Source organism: Apostichopus japonicus, chromosome 3 (genome assembly GCF_037975245.1).
Source record: "Apostichopus japonicus isolate 1M-3 chromosome 3, ASM3797524v1, whole genome shotgun sequence".
Lineage (NCBI taxonomy): Eukaryota > Metazoa > Echinodermata > Holothuroidea > Aspidochirotida > Stichopodidae > Apostichopus > Apostichopus japonicus.
Window position 1 is genome coordinate 1,785,539 of NC_092563.1, and position 21,804 is coordinate 1,807,342.

The 21,804-nt window shown below is 38.7% G+C and overlaps 2 protein-coding genes and 1 long non-coding RNA gene across 5 annotated transcripts in view; 2 read left to right on the forward strand and 1 right to left on the reverse strand.

Moving 5' to 3' along the window:
* Nucleotides 1-21,804, reverse strand: part of LOC139959695 (methyltransferase-like protein 27) — a 50,174-nt gene that overhangs the window by 4,593 nt on the left and 23,777 nt on the right. For both annotated transcript variants that reach the window (XM_071957506.1, XM_071957497.1), the window contains exons 3-5: nt 13,882-14,004; nt 13,184-13,319; nt 230-322 (exon numbers count right to left, since the gene is read on the reverse strand). In XM_071957506.1, coding sequence (XP_071813607.1) covers nt 230-322; nt 13,184-13,319; nt 13,882-14,004 — 352 coding nt within the window. The remainder of the gene's footprint in view (nt 1-229; nt 323-13,183; nt 13,320-13,881; nt 14,005-21,804) is intronic.
* The window catches only part of LOC139959704 (uncharacterized), a 57,043-nt gene that overhangs the window by 371 nt on the left and 34,868 nt on the right, over nt 1-21,804 (forward strand). The window contains exons 2-3 of one of the 2 annotated variants that reach the window (XR_011790212.1): nt 13,075-13,112; nt 13,700-13,852. This is a non-coding gene — a long non-coding RNA (uncharacterized lncRNA). Of the gene's footprint in view, nt 1-13,074; nt 13,113-13,328; nt 13,853-21,804 lie in introns of those variants that run through there. The other variant, XR_011790211.1, reaches the window with a different exon arrangement.
* Nucleotides 3,066-7,736, forward strand: LOC139959659 (uncharacterized). The gene is made up of 2 exons (XM_071957459.1): nt 3,066-6,017; nt 7,599-7,736. The coding sequence occupies exon 1, from the start codon at nt 5,148-5,150 to the stop codon at nt 5,988-5,990; it is 843 nt and encodes a 280-aa protein (XP_071813560.1). The 5' UTR covers nt 3,066-5,147; the 3' UTR covers nt 5,991-6,017; nt 7,599-7,736.

Sequence of the window (21,804 nt, forward strand, 5' to 3'; positions counted from 1 at the left end):
CCATTCCTCTCACTACTTTTGATTTTGTTTTGATATATTTCTCTATTGAGGAGATATCTACGTATATATATTTTGACATATTTTGATGTTGAAATACAAATAGTGTTCAAAACTATACTCAAACTAATGCCAGCAATGACGTCATGTTGAGAACTATGTCGCTTTGCACTACATCGGGATGGATCGATCTGCTTACAGACAAAAGTCTGTCGTTGTTACAAATACAAACCTGGTTTTACAACTCGAAGAAATTCTAGAAATGCCGACTGGTTGACGTGACCCGGGATGAAGGTCCCGATGGAAATGACCCCGTCGTACGAATCTGAGGGAATACAAAGTAACATTCAGAAATGAATCACAACAGACATAAAAGGGGAAAAAAAAACTATTTTCACTTCGGGAAAGGATCACACTAACATATTATTAAATTAGGATGATTTTTTAAACTAATTGCAACAATAAAATTTGCTATAAAGCATTAATGAAAGTAGAATTTAATTTGGTTAAAACTAACTCTAATATAGGTCAAATAAAGTCAAGAAAAGCAGAACTATGAACAGAACAATTAGCAATTCAATTTGTTTTAATGATTCCTTAAAGTGAATTAAAAGTAAAATTAATAATATTACGTTAACAAGCATATCAAGAAAGTCACACAAAGTGCTGTTGAAACCAGGGAGGCAAAACATATGAACGATATCTGATATTAATGGATTTCACTTGTGATAGCAGGGGCAGGGTAGTAAAGAACCATTTATACTGAGACCAATTTTTCTACATTTTTTATCTAAATTTTTGGTGTAGCCTGCTTCGAGAAAGTTGATCAACTATGTTTACCAAGACATGTGTACTGTGTACGCTTTAGCAAGTTCTCTGTGGTACCTGTATTGCAGTAACGTCAGTGCAACAAAACTATGACCTTTGTACTCTGGGAAGCTCAGAAGCTTGTAAGCAGACCCCCATCGTATCAAATTAAGTGCAACGGTTCTTAAAAGTTGTACAGAACCTTTCCATACTTAAAAGAATCAAGTAACGTGTGATTGGTCCATATAATTACACAATTAGGGTTGCTTGATGTAGTTAGTATACAAACATCCCGGGACCTCCTGGAGTACTAGCCTGTAGTGCACAACAATGAGGGAACAGGTTGGATAGGCCTAGCGCAAATACGATATCGCTGTGTTTTCACAAGTAAATCGTTCAATGGGGCATTGCACTGTTAGGCTTGAATTTATAGGGCAGTAGTGTTGCACACTTGTAGCTAGGTTACAAAAAATTTTCATAAACCACTAAAAAGTCATCATTGCAGGGAAAGAAAGCATCGCATTTCTGTTGATTTTCAAGAAACAACTTTAGGATAAAAGTAGAGAATATATAAAACAGGGCCCTACAGTAAAAACAAAAACAGTTCACAGGTTATAGTAACTGTTGTTTACCACCTTACTATATACATTATATTAAACTGAATGTCTGCATGCACAGCCTATACATAGTAACATTATAGGCTCCTGTATGCCCTATAAGTACATGTTTAGGTCTGAACGGGTAGCCTGGAAGACCGACCTAAAGTTTGGGACCATTCCCATCATTGTTTCTGTATATGACAAATATATTAAAACTCTATGAGACTGTCTCCCTATGCTTGGCCTATCACAATAACACACAGTCACCCTGAAACAAGCCATTGGTTGCTAGCAATGGGCCTGCTGTATCCGTAGCAACCTGTATATTTAACTCTCATTTGATCAGTCTTGCTAGTAAAATATACACATGTTTGTACACCATAACCTCCTGGTCATGGTATCACACTACACCACACAACATCCAGCTAATTAAAACACAATACCAGCAACAGAAATTTATCAATGAAAGAAAATCAGCTTTGCAAAATATATAAAAATTTGAATCTGCATGAATGATTTTGGGGGCTTGGACAGTAGGCAAACTGGTCGATATCTTCAGGATGACAAGTTTAATAGCAGATGAAGTAAAATGTAACAACAGCAACAACTAAAAAAATACCCTAGTTGTTTGAAAAAACAAGTGTTCTGCAACCTTCCGGTCCTACTCGAGCTAAAATTTATATTGAATTACAGTATATACTATACAGAATAACTGGATATGAAAATACTAAATACAGAATTGGCTGGGATTATGATAAATGAAATAAAATTTTTATCACTATGCATGGACACTATTAAGCTAGCTTTGAAGGTTCCAATACACATATTGTGAGTGATAATAGCAATGACCCTAGTCCATAGCCCTGCAAATATATTCAGACTCTTTATATATATAGGTTTTGCAACATGTAATAACATATACCTTAAAATGACTGATTGTCCTGGACAGTCCATTTTAGGTATTTTTTAATATTTTGTATAAGCCATGCAGACAAACACAGGGGTTCCAGGATGGGCACCATATCAATCAGCAATATTACCCGCAAATTCTAAGAAACACAAACTGTATGACACATGTCATGTATACTAATTAGGGTACTAAATGGCACCATCTCTTGCTGGAGGTCTTTGCATGGTAAGTTGGACCATAAAGAGGGATGTGATCACACTGTTTACAACCTCTATCACATTACATGGCGCTTCTTTATCCCTCTAACGTGCTTCAAGCGAATATTACGTAGTAGAATGCAGCAGAGGATAGTTTATACGGTCTTGCAACGCAAAATGGGCAAATTGCCAGACGAACTGTGCAAAGATCTATGTATAGCAGTTTTTGTACATAGGAACCATATACACTCTAAAAACAAAGGAGTGAATTTCTCACTCTCTTCGTGGAGTGAATTTTGTTTCACGCCAAAGGAGTGGAAATTCACTCCGCTTAGACGACAGGAACCATCGCATTTCAAACCCGAAGTACTTAAGTATTCACTCTTTACAAAGAGTGAACTTATTAGCCAATCAAATTCAAGAACGCCCACTCTTTCTTGGAGTGAATAAACGTTTTTCGAACGACGGAGGTATTTACGTGATATTTTACCCGTTTGCCTCTCCTCATTCTTGTGGTTTGCATCTTAAAATATGTCAGTTACACAGTGGCTATGGAAGAAAGGGGATTGAAGGTGATGTTATTCAGTTGTTTGGAGGTAAGTTTATCAAGAAAATGTTGAAAGAACATGATATTGTGTAGAACTTAGACTAGAGATCACCACGGACGTCTGCCCGTACGTTTGATATGCTATATCGGTACGCTTAGCCGTGTACATTAGGCTGGTCGCTATGCACTTTTGCACATAAGCTAGTTGTACGGAGATAGGCCTATACCTATAATGTTAGGAAAACCACAGTACCAGTACCAGTAGCATGGACACTGCGAAGTTCGGACACCTAAGCCTCAAAACACCCAAATACATAAAGATGAATATCTCATTTTAACTTCAAGGGAGAACAATACCATCTAAGGCCTTAACTTAAGATTCTAGCAATCACAGTACAGACAGCATTTAATGTGTGTTACTAATAGGACGAGGCCTACTTTAGAAGACCAGTCAAAGCCTTATAGGAATACCAATAGTACACAACTTTGCCCTTTACCAGTCAATACATAAAATTGTAATTAACCACTCTCACTAGTTAATTCACAAGGGGTACAAATATGGGTAGAAAATACATTAAACCATCTACTGTGCTGGAAAATCTTAATGCTTTGATTACAACAGATATGTTGATGTTCCAAGGCAACATAGAAAGCAACTTATGCCAGAGGGTTGCATGAACTTGTAACCCCTGAAAGGGCATATCCTCCTTAGAGAGTTACAAATGCCTACACACAGCCTGTGATATGGTCACTGTTAATGCAATTCAAAAATAGTACCATTTGATTGTGTTTGGTGTTAACTTTATTTAGCCTTCTTTACTCTGCATCAACAGTTGGATAGTATTTAATAGACACAATTGATTGTACCACATAATTAAAAATTAAAACACCTGTCCATTTTATCCATAACAACACATTTTAAACTGGGAAAAAATGTTTAGAAATAACTTTTTCTTTCGGGTGGGCAACAATATTGGCTAATTTTTATTTATTTTTTTCATATATTTTTTATTGTCTTATTGTTTTACGTGAGTTAATTTCCATGTGCTGTATTTTAATGTTATATCCATCTTATTCTGTACAACGAGCATTTAATTACCCGAAGCGGGTTTAATAAAGTGAATCTTATCTTATCTTATCTTAGGAGAAGCCCCTGAAGTATGTAGTGACTTCATCATTTCTCTATGAAATTCTATTTGTTATCAATTTTGGAAACAGCACCGCCATAATTTGTTCAATGGAATTTCAGTCTTTGTCGCTTTTTACTAAATACTTCATTTGTCATTACTCTCGGACAAATGGACAATGGTGATTAACCCATGACCCCGGGTTGTGTGACTCGACCGTTAGGAACGAGTCTTTGGCCAAAAAGAGGAGTTCTTCCCACGATATCATTCTCACATCGAATGCACACTCAACAACAAGTGTTTGTCATTTATTGCATCTACGATCATTTTATATTGGATGTTCCGCTGTTAATTCATATTAATTAGTCTGGGATATACCATTAATGTATCAGTACGCGCATATTGAAACACGGAATTCTTCTTTGATTTCATTCTGAGGATCACGACTTTCACGATTTATTATTTAACGACGTATCGATTGGATTAGTAGTTACAAGAGTATTTGGGAGTTAACTGACTAATGTTTCGCTTTCCTTATTTTGTTCGAGGAACATTAACTATATAATACCATTATTATTTGTGTACGGATAGATATTTATGATATATTCTATGTGGAAGATATTATCGCTGTTCTGCGCCAGGCCCCAGCGACACCTTTCGTATAAAAATTGGGACCGGTTAGAGAGAACAGTGTAGAGAACTTCATCCTGGCTGTGAAGAAAAAAAGGTGAGTTTATATGTATTAAACCCCCGCCAAAGTGGTGACCCCGACGTGATAAGCCAGCATAAAAACTCTCTTTGCATTCCCTTTTTGAGCCTAACTGTATTTCATTCTCTTTCGCCCCCAATTAGCTAACCGATTTCGCATTTCGTTAGTTAGGGAAGTTTGTCAATATCATATAGTGCTCAATTATCGTATTATCGCTAAGTATTATATTCCTACTATTGTGCGCGTTATTCACAATGGATAATGGTAACACCACGCCCAGACCTGAAGTTCCTATGGCGTCAGTCAGTCTGAAGCTACCACCGTTCTGGTCTCATGACCCTGCGCTCTGGTTTTGCCAAGTTGAAGCGCAGTTCACGACCCGTGGGATTAAGACACAACAAACAAAATACGCTTATGTGATTTCTTCCCTTCAATCGGAGATAGCGGCAGAAGTTCGTGACCTTCTGTTAAAGCCTCCCGAAAAAGACCCGTACGAGGTGATTAAGAGGGAATTAATAAGGCGTACGTCAGAGTCGGAGCAAAAACGTCTCCATCAACTGTTAACGGCCGAGGAACTGGGAGACCGCAAACCTTCCCAATTGCTCCGAAGAATGCGACAGCTTCTGGGGGATCGGACCCTGGAAGTTAGTATCCTCCGTCAGCTTTTCTTGCAGCGTTTACCAGTAAACGCCCAATTAATCTTGGCTTCGACAAGTGCCACGGTTGGACTCGACCAGTTGGCGGCTATAGCGGACAAAATTTTGGAGGTCAACCCAAATACATCGCCAATTTCTGCAATCGAACCAGCGCAACCACATTCCGCACCCACTGAGATTCAACAATTGCGTGGGCTGATCTCAGAACTCACTGCTCAAGTTGCTGCGCTGAAAACGGAAGTAAGACAGCGTAGTAGGAGCCGCGGTCGAGTATTGCGCAACACTTCTACTAATCGACAACCGGTAGGAAACGCGACAAGCGACTCGCCAGGCATGTGCTGGTATCATCAGAAATACGGCACTGCTGCGCAAAACTGCAGAGCACCATGCAATTTTTCTAGCGTAGCTAATAATTCGGAAAACGCTCAGGCCAACGCATAGTGGCGGCAAACGTTGGCCAGGACCCAGGTCGCCTGTTTTACGCGCGAGATCGAATCAATAACACGCGTTTTCTCATCGATACCGGGGCGGCAGTCAGTGTTATACCCCCAACGCACACTGACTTACGTAATCACGGTAAGGGACCATCGTTAAACGCCATAAACGGTACGCCTATCGCAACATTTGGCTACAGATCCTTCACCCTCGACATCGGGCTCAGACGGCGTTTTCAGTGGATATTTGTCATTGCAGATGTACGTAAAGCTATCCTGGGGTGTGATTTCTTGAGACATTTTTCTCTACTGGTAGATGTAAAGGGAAATCGCCTGATCGACGCCCTTACTCACCTCACAATAACCGGGACAACAACTACAGAGAGAACCCTTTCTCCCACTTTCGCCACGTCAAACGCCAACGCCATCTTTGAAAAACTTCTTAGCGAGTTTCCATCCATCGCAAGTCCGAATTTCAACGAACGACCTGTAAAACACAATATTACTCATCATATAACAACCACTGGCCCATCGGTTACATCGCGAACTAGACGTATGGCACCAGACAGACTTAAAATAGCACGACATGAATTCGACCACATGTTACAACTGGGAATTATCAGACCCTCTGATAGTAATTGGGCGTCACCGCTACATATGGTCCCGAAAGCATCTGGAGATTGGAGACCATGTGGAGATTATAGGGCCTTAAATAATATTACCGTACCCGACCTGTACCCGATCCCGCATATCCATGATTTTTCAGCGTCACTTCATGGTGCCAAAATATTCTCGAAGATCGACTTAGTCCGAGCGTACCATCAAATCCCAGTGGAGGAGTCTGATATCTGTAAGACAGCCGTCACAACGCCTTTCGGTCTGTACGAATTCACCCGCATGCCTTTTGGTCTCCGCAATGCAGCCCAAACCTTCCAGAGGTTTATCGACGAGGTAACACGAGGCTTACCATTCTGCTATGTCTACATCGATGACATACTTATCGCTAGCGAATCACTTGACCAGCATAAGCAACATATGAGGCAACTTTTAAGAAGATTGCACGACTACGGAGTAGTAATTAACCCCGCTAAATGCCAATATGGTGCGACATCGTTGGATTTCCTTGGGCACAGAGTCGACGCCGGGGGAATTCGTCCTTTACCCGAGAAGGTTAAAGCCATCCACGACTTTCCAGCACCAACTACCGTACGCGAACTTCGAGAGTACCTTGGTCTTCTCAATTTCTACCGTCGGTTCATTCCACGATGTTCCGAATTGTTACAACCATTGACTGACCTGTTGTCTGGAAAGAAACCAAAGACTGCTCCTGTAGTGTTGAATGATTCGGCGTCTCAGGCGTTTCGTAACAGTAAAACCGAGCTTGCCAATGCTACACTGTTGGTTCACCCTGACCATACCAAACCTCTTTCGCTCGTAGTCGACGCTTCAGATACCGGTGTAGGCGGTGCACTGCAACAGTACCAGAATGGTTGTTGGCACGCTATTGCATTCTTTTCCAAGAAACTTAGCGCTACCGAAAAACGTTACAGTACCTTCGGTCGTGAGCTATTTGCAATATATTTGTCTATACGATATTTTAGACACTCATTGGAAGGCCGCGCATTCTACATAATGACGGATCATAAACCGCTTACTTACGCACTGAAGTCTAGTTCAGATCGCTATTCGCCACGCGAAATCCGCCATTTAGATTTCGTTTCGCAATTTACGAGTGATATTCGCCACATCAGCGGTAAGAATAACGTCGTAGCTGATGCTCTTTCGCGAGCAGATATTAGCGGACTTGACATGTCAGCGAGTGACACTCCTGTCGACCTTGAGCAGATAGCGACTGAACAGAAGAACGACAGTGAACTTTTGCGACTACAATCCTCTTCGCCAGAAAGATTCAAAGAAGTTCCACTCCCATCTTCCGCCGGTACTCTAATTTGCGACACTTCTAAGGGACATCCTCGACCATTCGTACCGGAGAAGTTTCGACGACTGATATTTGACAAGCTTCATTCTATGTCACACCCGGGAATTCGCGCTACGCAACGTTTAATCACAGACCGTTTTGTCTGGACCGGCATCAACACGGATGTCAGGCACTGGGCAAAAACATGTCTGCAATGTCAGCGTTCAAAAGTTCATCGTCACACTATCGCGCCACTCGGAACATTCGCCAATCCGGATGCGCGCTTTGATCACGTACATATTGATCTAGTCGGTCCACTTCCTCCTTCGAACGGCTATACATATCTGTTGACCATCATTGATAGGTTCACAAGATGGCCGGAAGCTATATGTTTATCTAATATAACAGCGGAGACAGTCGCCAAAGCTTTCGTTTCTCGATGGATCGCTATATTCGGAACCCCATCGATAGTTACAACTGACAGAGGCGGCCAGTTCGAATCCGACCTCTTCAGACAGCTGACTGCACTACTTGGCAGTACTCGCGTACGCACTACTGCCTATCATCCGATTGCGAATGGCCTCGTGGAGCGTTTCCATCGCCAATTGAAAGACGCACTCAAAGCTTCTGACGACTCAACACGATGGTCCGAAGTTTTGCCACTGAGCCTCTTGAGCATCAGAACCACGTTGAAGCCCGACATCGGTTGTACAGCCGCTGAGATGGTTTTCGGTTCCACGCTCCGACTTCCCTGTGACATGATTACAACCACGTCTGACGACGCTCTAGCCGACCCTGCCAAGTATGTAGACCGCATCAGGAAACATATGTCCAACCTTCAACCGGCTACGTCGAGGCCGGCTGTACGTAAGGCCCAAATGCATCCTGATCTAAATACATGCACGCATGTTTGGGTACGAGACGACCGCGTGAAACGACCGCTGCAGCCTCCGTATCGAGGTCCTTACCGAGTCCTCAAACGAAATGGTAAGTCACATGTCTTGGATTTACACGATCGACATGACTCAGTGTCCATTGATAGGCTCAAAGTGGCTTACCTAGAGGAACCTGCGGACTCTATGCAAGCAAACGACACACCTGCCGATGCATCGACGTCATCAGAATCAGCTGCATCAACGCATACATCAACCGCCGCTTCGCAGTCCAGTGCAAGCCTACCGCGCGCAGTAACACGTTCAGGTAGACACGTACATTGGCCTGCCCGTTATCGCTAGCTTGTTGTACGAAAATGATACATTTTAGTATTATTTTACATTCGCCTTCGTTCTGTTTATCGATCACTCGCTATTTTATTTCGTGATCTAGGAGGGGGCTATGTAGTGACTTCATCATTTCTCTATGAAATTCTATTTGTTATCAATTTTGGAAACAGCACCGCCATAATTTGTTCAATGGAATTTCAGTCTTTGTCGCTTTTTACTAAATACTTCATTTGTCATTACTCTCAGACAAATGGACAATGGTGATTAACCCATGACCCCGGGTTGTGTGACTCGACCGTTAGGAACGAGTCTTTGGCCAAAAAGAGGAGTTCTTCCCACGATATCATTCTCACATCGAATGCACACTCAACAACAAGTGTTTGTCATTTATTGCATCTACGATCATTTTATATTGGATGTTCCGCTGTTAATTCATATTAATTAGTCTGGGATATACCATTAATGTATCAGTACGCGCATATTGAAACACGGAATTCTTCTTTGATTTCATTCTGAGGATCACGACTTTCACGATTTATTATTTAACGACGTATCGATTGGATTAGTAGTTACAAGAGTATTTGGGAGTTAACTGACTAATGTTTCGCTTTCCTTATTTTGTTCGAGGAACATTAACTATATAATACCATTATTATTTGTGTACGGATAGATATTTATGATATATTCTATGTGGAAGATATTATCGCTGTTCTGCGCCAGGCCCCAGCGACACCTTTCGTATAAAAATTGGGACCGGTTAGAGAGAACAGTGTAGAGAACTTCATCCTGGCTGTGAAGAAAAAAAGGTGAGTTTATATGTATTAAACCCCCGCCAAAAGTATACCAACATTTTCTGTTGAGACTAGGTCCAGACACAAGGCCAACTCAATTTGTTCACATTTGTGATTCAAGAAGCCTACCAGTTGCAATGGCGACTTCATCACAGTTGCATTTAACTGCAGGTATGTTAATGGTCCTATACAGCAGAGAAAGCAACTTATGCCAAAAGATTGCATGAACTTGTAACCCCTAAATGAGTTACAAATGCCTGTAACACACCTTGTATGGTCACTGTTAGTGCAATACAACAAAGTACTGGTTAGTAATGTTTTGAAATTACTTTTTCCTTTCAGGTGGGCACCAACATTGGCCAATTTGGTAAAGGAGAAACCCCTGAAGTATACCAATGTTTTCTGTTGTGACTAGGTCCAGACTCAAGGCCAACTCAATTTGTTACCAATTGTGGTTCAACACGCATACTAGTTGGGGACTCCATTACAGTTGCATTGAACAGGCTTTTAAAGTTTCACTATGTTTTAAATCCTTTTGTCACTCCATTAACAATTTTAACAATATTTTGGAAGGGCTGGTATGTTAAGGTGGTAAGCCCAGATAAGGTAAGTCTGCAAGTCAGGTCTCTGAATGTTAATCTGGCAAATGTGTGAGAGATTTGAAAGATTTAAAGGTATGTAGGCTATAGACACGTAGCTGCTACTTTACTTAAAATATCATAAACAGCCCCCCCCCCCCCCCCTCTGCTATTTTGACTATTCAAAGACCATCTTTTCTTACTCCGAATTGTATACACTTCTATATGAACCAGAACTTTGACCTGTTTGGATACCTTTAGCTTCCCACTTTTCTCTTTAATTGTAACTAGCTTTTTGATAGCTTTCAGAAAATAAAATTGACTGTGACTGGGTTTTATCACTTTAGGAAAGTTGTACATGTGGAAATTTGCATTCCCTCATCATTGTATGAACATTTGTCTTTTGCAAATGCAGAACCTAGCCTCTCGATGATAAACAGTTGAGACTGAACCCTGACTAAATGTACTCTTCTGCTATTTCTTTCTAATGTCAATTGCTGAAGGTAGTTGAAATTAATAAGCGATTTTATATCCTTTGAAGCTTATTTTTATGTACATAATGTTAGAACTTTAGCAGGAAAGTTAATAGGCCTATAAGTAGGTACCATATTCAAGGGATGTAAACTTTCATTGCTACCCATACTAGACATCGGTATTTTATGAAAGCAAATTGATGAGCTATGTCACATAAGATATTTTAATTGATCTCTGTACGTGCTTGTAGGTGCATGTATAGTTGCCATTTAATTGTGTGCTGTTAATAGCTATTTTTTTTGATCACATGGAGCTGCTTGTGTGCCAGTGGTTCTGCATCTGCATCATAATAAGATGTCATATATGTCTGTGTTTGTCTGAGATAGTCAGGGATTACGTGGACTGCACTTGAACATCTTAGTATAAATTTAGTAGGGTACTCTTGATTATGACATTAAAGTGTTGGAAAAGACTAAAACCAGTATATATTTACCAAGGGGGGGGGGGGGGGGGGGTAGGGGGAGTTCATTATTTGATTTATGGGTTCTGATTGTTTATAATACAATGTCACTCTATATATGATATTGAGGATACTAGCTTATTGGATATTGAGTGATTTCTTAATTACATATTGCTACAGGCTATTGTACTTAATATTCTGGATATGGTACAGTTTATGGTTTCGCAAACATTGTAGGTCGGTGGGAAAAAATAATTTACTTTAAGTCGTCATGAAGGTATGTTTCATTCATAACTGCTATATTAGTATTTAAAAGTATTAAATTATAACCTTAATGGATGATTTATTCTTAACAAATGGTTTAATCAAAAACATTTGATGAACTTGAAATTTAAACCACTTAAATCACATTCAAGTTGCGATATATTTTTCATTCATCATTTTTACATTATTACTTTATATGGTACCAATGCTTCTGTTTAAAGCACTGTACACTCTAAACCTGTTTTCAGACACTACCATCATGTTCAACTTATTAAACTCTTTTATTAATTCCCTGAAAATAGTAAATTGAAATTCTTTTAGCAGGGTATTGTTTGCAAAACCAAATTTAATTGTTGTAATGCAATTCCCCTAGTCAGAACAGAGACCAACTCGAGCCTTGATATGAATTAATAATACTTATGTACTTTTTAATTTTACCTCACTTGCTACTAGTCTAAACCTAATAGTTTTTTTCATCTAGGCCGTTGACGGTTGTAAATTTACATACAATATATTGTTTCATTTCCGTGTCTTATTTGCAAAAGCATTTTTGAGGTATTGCAAGAACACCTTTATACTTGTTTTATGGAGAACAATTTTGAATATTAGAAAATCACATTTTTATGAGGGGAATATTTAGTTGGCTAAATGAATCAGTTATTGCATATTTCTGTGCCCTAGTAGTTTTAAATTTCGCTTTATTCTGTTTTTGAAACTAATATCAGTTTTACTGTTTACAATATATTTGATACCACAAAGTTGTTGTTTTGTCCATTTGATTTTAAATTTTGCAGCAGTGTCCAAATCTAGTAAGTAGTCTTATCATCAGTATAATATCCCAGTTCGTTGTCTTCATCTTTGGATGCATCCTTGGACAATAGCCATATTTCTGCCTTTCGATTGAGTCACAAATCCCATATCCTTAAAAGCAGCAGTAAAATATCATGAACTCTTCGTAGAGTGAATTTCACTCTTGACTCCGAGTGATTCTCTTTTTAGAGTGACAAAGCCCACTCTTTTAAAGTGAAAAGCTCACAGTTTTAATGAGTGAATATTCTCACTCTTTTCAAAGAGTGAATTTCACTCTTCATGGAGTGATCACTCACTACACCTCTCAGAAAGAGTGAGAATTCGCTCCATAAGAGTGAAAATTCACTCTTTTGTTTTTAGAATGGAACATCTTAGTATAAATTTAGTAGGTATTAAGTTTTATAAGGGACAAAAGTTCAGCCTTCAAACCTGCTATGCAAACATCTGGACACTCAATTATTCCATGTCAACACAAATAAGGAAGGATTTATGAATGACTAATTGGTCGATCAACTCGAAAACGCATCCATCCATGTCATAAATTTTAAATCTACATCTTTTTTTTTACTTCAGTATAGAGCGAGAGTACGGCTAAGGTTGTGGAGGGACAGGTAAGCAAGGAGTGAAGATAATATTGTAACCAATATATTTACATAACAAGGACAATACCCTAACAACCTACTTTCTGCGATGTCTAACTGGTTGTCTCCTAATTTGTCTATGATGAGTTTCTGGTAAATATTCAATGCTTTGCAAGCGTCCACACTCCGTGGTGAAAGATCCACTCCATCAAGGTTTGAATATCCAAGCTTCTTGAGCTGAAATATTAAAAGCAATAAATGTATGGGATGTATGACAATATGCTGCTAATATGTAGGTTAACCGCAGAGTCCAAACAGAAAAATTCGGATAAAAGTCTTCCTGCAGATAATTTTCTTAGGGGTTGTTTTTCCAAAGAAAGAGGAGCTGTTCTAATAAGTAATAATAAAATTCTAGCATCCCCCTATCATCCCATTCCCCTTTACCCCCCCCCCTCCCCAATCACACCATGAAATACAAGAAGGAAAAAATGTATCATACATGCAAACTGAATGCACAGGATGTACATCTTTTAGTTTGCCACTGCTTATTCCAAAACTTAAGGTTTGCGTATTTATGATATTAATAGATCTTTGTGTATTGATCTTGATATTTATAGGGCTGTCAAGATCTTCGTGTACGTATCAATCTTGGCCGTCGCTGACCAGTCGCTGACCAGCCTTTCCGTATTTCTGCCACTGAATCTGTCTTTCAACACACAAGAGGAATGAGACACACATAACACAGGAAAGCTTGTATTACACAAGTGAAAGTGAGTCTGAAACCAGTAGCCTTTCTTACCTGTAGGCCCACAGTCCCAACACCGCAACCTGCATCAAGGATCTTGGCACGCTTATCTTTGACAAACTCCGCAAGTTTCTCTGCCCCTAAACGAGGCCCTTTATAGTCTGCAGTTTCAAAGTCCTAAGAGAAAAATAAAAAAAAAAAATAAGAAAGGAAAACAAAAAAAAAGGTCTCAACAAATTTAGCAAGGAAAGATATATGTCCTCCATCTTCTTGACAAACTCTCCTAAAATAAACTTTCAAAGCTTCCATTTCATTCTTCATATGAAAAGAAAAAAAACCCCACAAAAAACAAAAAAAGGAAACCAAAGTTGTTTTATGATATTTCTGTGTTACATATATGAAGCTGATAAACAGTAGTACTGTGTAACACAAGTACTGTAGCTGCCTCGTCATGCAAGTCACATTGTTCTAACAGACTTGTCTGATTGCAATCTTAATCCATCTGACCTCGATGATATAAACAGCTTAAAGGTTACTGTGCACATAGTCCTACAATACACTGCAATTTCTCTCTTCATAGTTGACAGACTGCATTTAATGTATTTACACAGAGAGATCGATTCTTGGGACAGTTCCACAATATTTGTAGGAGACGATTAACTGTACTAACTTGAGGACGTAGCTGCGTGGCAATCATGACTTATACACATGAATTTTCAGAAAAACACATAATTTGATGTGAGTTATATCGTTCCTGAGATTCTATTTTAGTTTAACCTGTAACTTTTTCTGTCAACGGTAAATAAGACAACCAAATTTAAGTATTCCCTTCCCTTTTTAGATCTTGCCCTACACCTACCCAAACTAACTGTTTTCATCTCCTGCTTGCTTCTGGTTTATTCTAATTAATTGATTCTCAGTAACGAGAACGATTGATGACGATTGACATGTATTTGTTTTGTATAGGATTAAAGCCAAAAGTTTCATGTAAGTTGTTTTACCATAAACCTCCTTTGATGTAACGTATTATATATATGTGTAATTAAGAATGATATTGTCTATGAAAGGTACAGGTTTATATTACGTCACATAATAGAATGTGTTTAAAGATATATTTGCATTGAGAATTCTGTTCCATGATTATTGATTTTGTGTTAAATTATGTATTCTTGTAGGTGATTGATTATTGTCGTTATTGTTTATTATAAGTTCCATTTTTCCATATTCCGCGACCGTTTTTCATCATTTTTAATGTGTATTCAGTCACCAGATAACAGATCAGATGACAGATCAGATTAACAGATTATCAGATTACCAGATCAGATCAAATCAGATTGGTAGAATGACCATCTGGAACTGATTTTAATATATACTTTATTCAACGGTTTATTATCTGCGTTGTGTGAATTTTTGGATGTATAACTGTCGAAACCAAATCTCTAGGATATTTACAGTGAATGAAACTTTCTATAACAATTGGGAAATTATCGAACAGAGAGATCGTGGATCACGAACCGGCAAATATCACTGAAGTAATATTGTAGCCGAGAAACAGAAACGTCTTGTGCTCATCCGGCGAAATAGGACTCACTCGTTGTTCCAACACGATATTTAGAGCTTGATAAAGGAGTAAGAACCAGCAGCTAGTAGTGATGGGAGGAGGCCTATTGAACTTGTCTCAACTGAGCAACTAGGTCAGAAAATACAGGCAATGCCTATTGCTTAGTCACTTTGATATACAGGCCTGTTGCATGGCCTCATAACCTACATTGATACTGTACAATTACAGCAGTGCATTGACCTTTGCACTGCAGTCAAAGCAGAGCATCTTAAATGTGATAAGATATGACTCCCGATAAAACCCGATGTGAAAAGTATTGTTGAACCAAATAGTGAGGACGTAGAATTTTTAATTTCCCTGCAGTATCTCTAGAATCGAGAATAGCTGAATTGTAAATTAAAATAAGATAGACTATTGACATATTAGTAACCTATCACCCATTGTGAAAGAACTAATACATAAACAAAACAACAATGCAATGTTACATGACAAGGGCATTGGCTGAACATTCAATGACAATACAACAGTTCAGTGAATCAGCGAAAACCATCACAAACAGGCAATAAAAGATAAGGGGGATTTAAACAGCTATCGGCTTATCTACCGACAAACAAAGCTCCCAATTGCAGCGACATAATTTTGGCATTGGATCCAGGTCACACTCTGGTAGCAGTATATAGCCTGTGCTCATCATACGTTGATAACGATATTAGAGGTACCGTAGGTAAACAGCACAATCCGCATAAATAGTTCAAAGCTCCACCGAAAGTGTGACCACGACGACACAGGAAATCTGTCAAGGCTATTAGTCCACCAACAAGTGCTGCAGCTTTGTCAACTGTTTGCATACTAAACAACAGTGCTTGCCAAGAACTGGGCAACAGAAAAAAAACCATGATTTATTAAACCCTGTCAGTTTGGGAATACAAAGCCATTTATTGACCTCTTCAATCAATAAACCATATAATTTGGTAAACATTTCTCCCACAGGGAAGCGTCTAATGTCTACTTGGTACTGATTCATGCGGAGCAAGGGGGACATTTTCGGGAGGGGGAGGGGGGGGTTAACAAGTATTCAGAGTGTGAATTCAGACGGATTCCAACGGGAACAGGGTAACTAATGTGAGATTGGTTTCTTCTGATAAAGGTCATCATAAGAGTTATCTGTTGAAAGTACCAGGCCCAGAATTTTCACAATTTTTGTCACCTAATTGCTGAAAGAAAATGCCAATGCATCAAAAACAAATCTAGTGGCTAATATCAACTTTCCACTTTCCTAGAAAAGCAAGGTCGCTTTTACACTCACAGAAAAATGGAAGTATTTTGAAGTTTTTTTTTCTGTTTTTCTGGCAAACTGTCAAATCTACTGGCATGCAGCCAGTAAATACCACCTGATGTAAGTGGCCAGAGGGCACACGCCATACCGTTCACTAAATTCCACTTTTGCATCAGATTTAATCAAAGTAGCAAAATATATTTCAATGTTCTTTCTGACACCCAATAATCCAGGGTGGTTTTTTTTTCTCCACAATTTTAATGTTCCAGGAATAACAAAATGGGGAAAGTTATATATATATCAGTGCAACAATGAACAGAGGTACATGTATAGTTGTATAGTTTTGTATGCAGGAATGGCCATATCAGTTTGAGACAAAGTTACAGCCTGCGCCTACAAAACTGCTGCCAAAAATTTGAATGTTAAATCATTCCCTGGAGTTAATTAGTCGGTCATTAGCTTGGACGACAAGTCATCATATCTGGAAGAATTCTTCGTTTAAAAGTAAAGTATGGCCTGCTTGTACCCATGTTCAGAACCAATCCACCGTGTGTTATCTAGATCTTAGATATAACCAGGCCTTTTTGTTTCTTTTAATTACATGTCCTTCATTAGACTATTTACATTACTGGCTGTTAGTTTGATATTGATTACTTTATCCCACCACAATTGTCAAGATACAAAGGCCATCCCTTTCAAATTGCGACACACACTTGGCATTCTGACATTGTCAAAAGTCTATAAAAGGGTTGAACAAAAACTCTATATTAAAGCACCACAAATATGAGCGATAACAAAAAAGAACAAATTCTGTGGAAAACAAACAAACACACACATACATTCACAGGGGCGTATCCAGGATTTTCTAACCTGGGGGGCGCAAAGTACTATCTAAGCGGAGCGCCACCATCTTGGCGATGTCTTGGCGTTTTTCTTCTGGTCCCTCCTTTTCTCCCTTTCTACTTTTTCTCTCTTTTTTCTTTTTCTTTTCCCTTCCTTCCTCCTCATTTTCCCCCTCTTTTTTTCCCTTTTTTCTCTCCTCTTTTTCTCTCCTCTTTTTCTTACCCGGGGGGCGCACGCCCCAACGCCTCTCCCTGGATACGCGCCTGAGAGTGTATGTTCAGCTGGCATTCACCAGCCAGCCATGTAGATGATGAAAGGGGCTAGTAGTCCCAATATTGTGATATTGTGATATGTTGTGGGCGGAGGTCATATATTCGTTTGAGTTCACCAGGGGTCAAATTGTGGAAACCATTGTTTATCACTATATTTTAACAAGGACAGATGTCATATTTAGTATTTTGATGTATCACATTTAGTACAAGAAGCCAGTTGTTGAGGTCAATGGTCATTTCAGGACAGCCTGTGTCATTGTGAATTATTGTTTGTCACATCACACTGCTTTTCACTGTATTACTAAGATCAAAATGACATCTAATGATCACCGTTTTATCTTTGTAACCATAACTTTGAGCTTTGAACAATGAAAGGATCTAATTGAAATGGAGTTACATTGTGAGAATTACCGTATACACACAGTCTCTATATAAATTACAAAGCCACTATCGTTTATGCCAAAGAATCTACGATATGACGAATAGCAGCAACCAATCAAAGCATTGGCTTCATATGATTTGCTTTAAACAAGAAGATATTCATTGTATGTGTGGCTAAAATTAATGTGTAACACTGCATTGACTCCTTATATAAGTGCTCATTCTGGACACTCAAAGAGTAAACTTCAAATATAAGAGATCTGCCAAGCAAGATGATATACCAAATTGGAATTGGTCTAAAGTCCGAGTGCAGAAAACTGGACTCGAGTACTATAAACGTGTGGGTATTACACATTTCTTTGTGGGTATACTGTACGGGTGGGATCTACATTAAATACGTGTTTGTTGCCACATTGTTCAGTTCAGTGGTGTTGTTATTGTTTGTTGTGTAGGGCAATCAATCTTGTAAAGCTTTATACAACAGACACATCACTACCTGTGATTCATTGATTAACGGTAAACTGTAACCGTGGGTGCTTTTTTGTTTTTTAAATTATGTGATGCAACTTATCCTGCAGGTAGAAACAATTAAACACAAGAACACTGTGATACAACAAATTTGAACACATTGTTAGTAACAGATGATGAAGCCACAAATGAAAGTATGAGTTCATGTATAAGAATTCAAAATAATAACAATTTTGGAAGCTAGGAAAGTTTGCATGAAAATGGTTACACATCTCTAAAAGAGTAATGGCGTTCCGTTATAACAATTTCTCATTCATATAAACACTTAATAGACATGTATGCCGTTTTAACTGCAACTTTAAACCAGGAGCTGTTTATAGCTCCATGGGTATACCTACGTTGTGTTTGTTCAAATGTCAGGCCGGGCCTTTCTTAACAGAAACACTACCTAACGACGCTATACGTAAACACATTTTATTTTTCTTCGCACCGATTCGACCAACACTGCATAAAAGTCACCGTTAAGTTCGTGAGACTAGAACAAACTGAATGACAGTCCACTTAAATCTAATAAACTATAATTCATTGTACGCCAAACTCACAGGTTTTTGAAGAGGCCAAAAAACAGTAATTTATGATTACTTCGAAACAGATGATTTTGGACTCAGTTGCTACGGCAGTTACTAAAAGGCTAGAACCCTTACGTATGGCCTAGCATATAATGACGTTACATTAGCCTACGCATATACCTTCCTAGGTGTTAAGACCTAATATTAAATGCATTCGATGCTGGATTAGCCTCAAATACGACATCAGCAGTAAAACAGTGACTAGCAAGATCGTTCGCTCATCCATTTGAAATGTTTGTAAGAAATTTGAATCTGGGTTAACGTGTAATGAATATAGTAAAACGGATTGGTTTGAAATTTGAATACAGTATACTGTTTACATTTATGCGCAGTGGTGTATGCAGTAGAACCTACCAAAATAGTACAGCACTATGGCGGGCAATCAGTCTCAAATTGTGGGGAATCGACTTATACCGATTTAAATCAACATATACCAATTTCCTTCGACATATACTAGTTTCCAGCAGCTTAAATTGACTTCTACCGATTTAAATCGACATATACCAGTTTAATTCTACATATAATCGATCTAAATCGACATATACCAGTTTAATTCGACATATCATCGATCTAAATCGAATTTAAATCGATGATAAGTAAAATAAATCGGTATATGTCCATTTAAATCGACATATACCAGTTTAAATCGATGATATGTCAAATTAAATCGGTATATGTCAATTTAAATCGACATATACCGATTTAATTCGACTTATACCAGTTTAAATCGACATATTTAAATCGACATATACCAATTTCAAACGATGATATGTAAAATAAATCGGTATATGTCAATTTAAATCGACATCTACTAGTTTAAATCGATGATATGTCGAATTAAATCGGTAGAAGTCAATTGCCTTGGACTTATACCAGTTTCTAGCAACTCAAATTGACATATACCTATTTAAATCGACATATCATCGATATAGCTCATTAACATATTCCAAATTCCGATTTTGGTGATGATTGACATGTGAAGATACATCACGTGCAGTCACCTGACAAGGCGGGCGAATAATTAAATAGTTCCAAATTTACCAAGCTAGCAAGGGTGTTCATCATGATTATGTCAATGGTAATCAGGGGCGTATCCAGGATTTTTTAACCCTGGGAGGGGGGCGCGAATTACTATCTAAGCGGAGCGCCACCGCAGCGTACAAGATAATTTCTGGTTTTGATACACATCATGTTCGACCTCACCGCATCTCCTGTGGATCATTGCTTTTTGTAGGTGATTCTACGTCGCGGCCCACAATACTTGTAAGCCCCACTTTTCAAGGTTTTAAGCCCATTATTTGTTCAGAATTTGAAAATTCACAAATTCTCGTGAATAAATTCACTTTAAAACATACCCATAATGTTGCACAAACTTTCATCTGTGGACAACCAATACAGGAAAACCTTCAACCCCTAACAGACCGGTAAAAATTGCAAGGAGGGAATAATGATGAAGAATGGTGGTCAGGGAATTTTCGAAAATTCAGACACAGTCAATTTATTGATGTACATCTATTAAAACCTCTTATGACGGCTACTAAAAAACTTTGTTGAAGGATCATGAAAAAATACCAGATATTTCCGAAACCGAACACTACACATATCTACAGTTGGAGGCTGTTCATCCCGGAGCGCCATTTTCATGCTCACTGATATGATGTGATATCTGCTGTTTGCTTTAAAATTTCGAATAGTTGAAAGGAGACTGAAATAAGTAACTATTATCTGTTTATTGTGTAATGCTCCACCCGGGTGTAACGATGAGCCTGGCGGGCTCCTGGCCCAAAGGGGCCCCTATCAGGAGGTCTAAGCAAGGGCGTCCTCAGAAATGTTTACAAGGGGGGGGGGGAGTCAGTAGGTCATAAAGGTGTAACACACTACTTGATACTATCTAAGCGGAGCGCCACCATCGGTTGGCGCGGAGCGCACAACGATTTCTTTGCCAAAAAGTACTCCTAGATCGTCGGAAAAGACACTTCCCATTCAAGTTGCATTTACACATCGGTTATTTTGAGATCTCATGTCTTAGGATTTTGACTTTCAATAATTTCAGTAATGCATTATGGGTCCGTATGCAATGGACATAACTAGAGAACTGTCGGTTGGGGGAAATCATTGAAATGTCAAATGCTTAACTTTTTTTTTAATTTGTGATTTTCCACGGGGAGTGGGCAAGTGCCCCCCTATACTGTATGGAGTAAAATGGAGACTACTGTACAAATACAGTTATCAAACCTTAGCATAAACCTAATTTCGGCTGAAACTTTGTCTCCATCTAAGCCTAATTTCCCGTGCTTTTTTACTTACCAGATACACCGAAGGCATCTTTATTCTTACCTTTTATATTATATTTATATGCAAGCCCTGCCTTCTTTTTCAAATGAACGCAGTTTCAAGTCTGTTGGGTGGTGGGTTATTGTTTTAGAATTTTTCAAAAAATCATATGTCCCGATGTTGTACTCAGTACAACATTGGCTGGAATTGGGTTTTAAATAATATACTTCGTTTTCAATTATAATAATAAATAACATAACTAGCTCGACACAG

Bases quoted from the DNA above. Each gene is read 5' to 3' on its own strand.
- LOC139959659 (XM_071957459.1), top strand. From the start codon at position 5,148: ATGGATAATGGTAACACCACGCCCAGACCTGAAGTTCCTATGGCGTCA.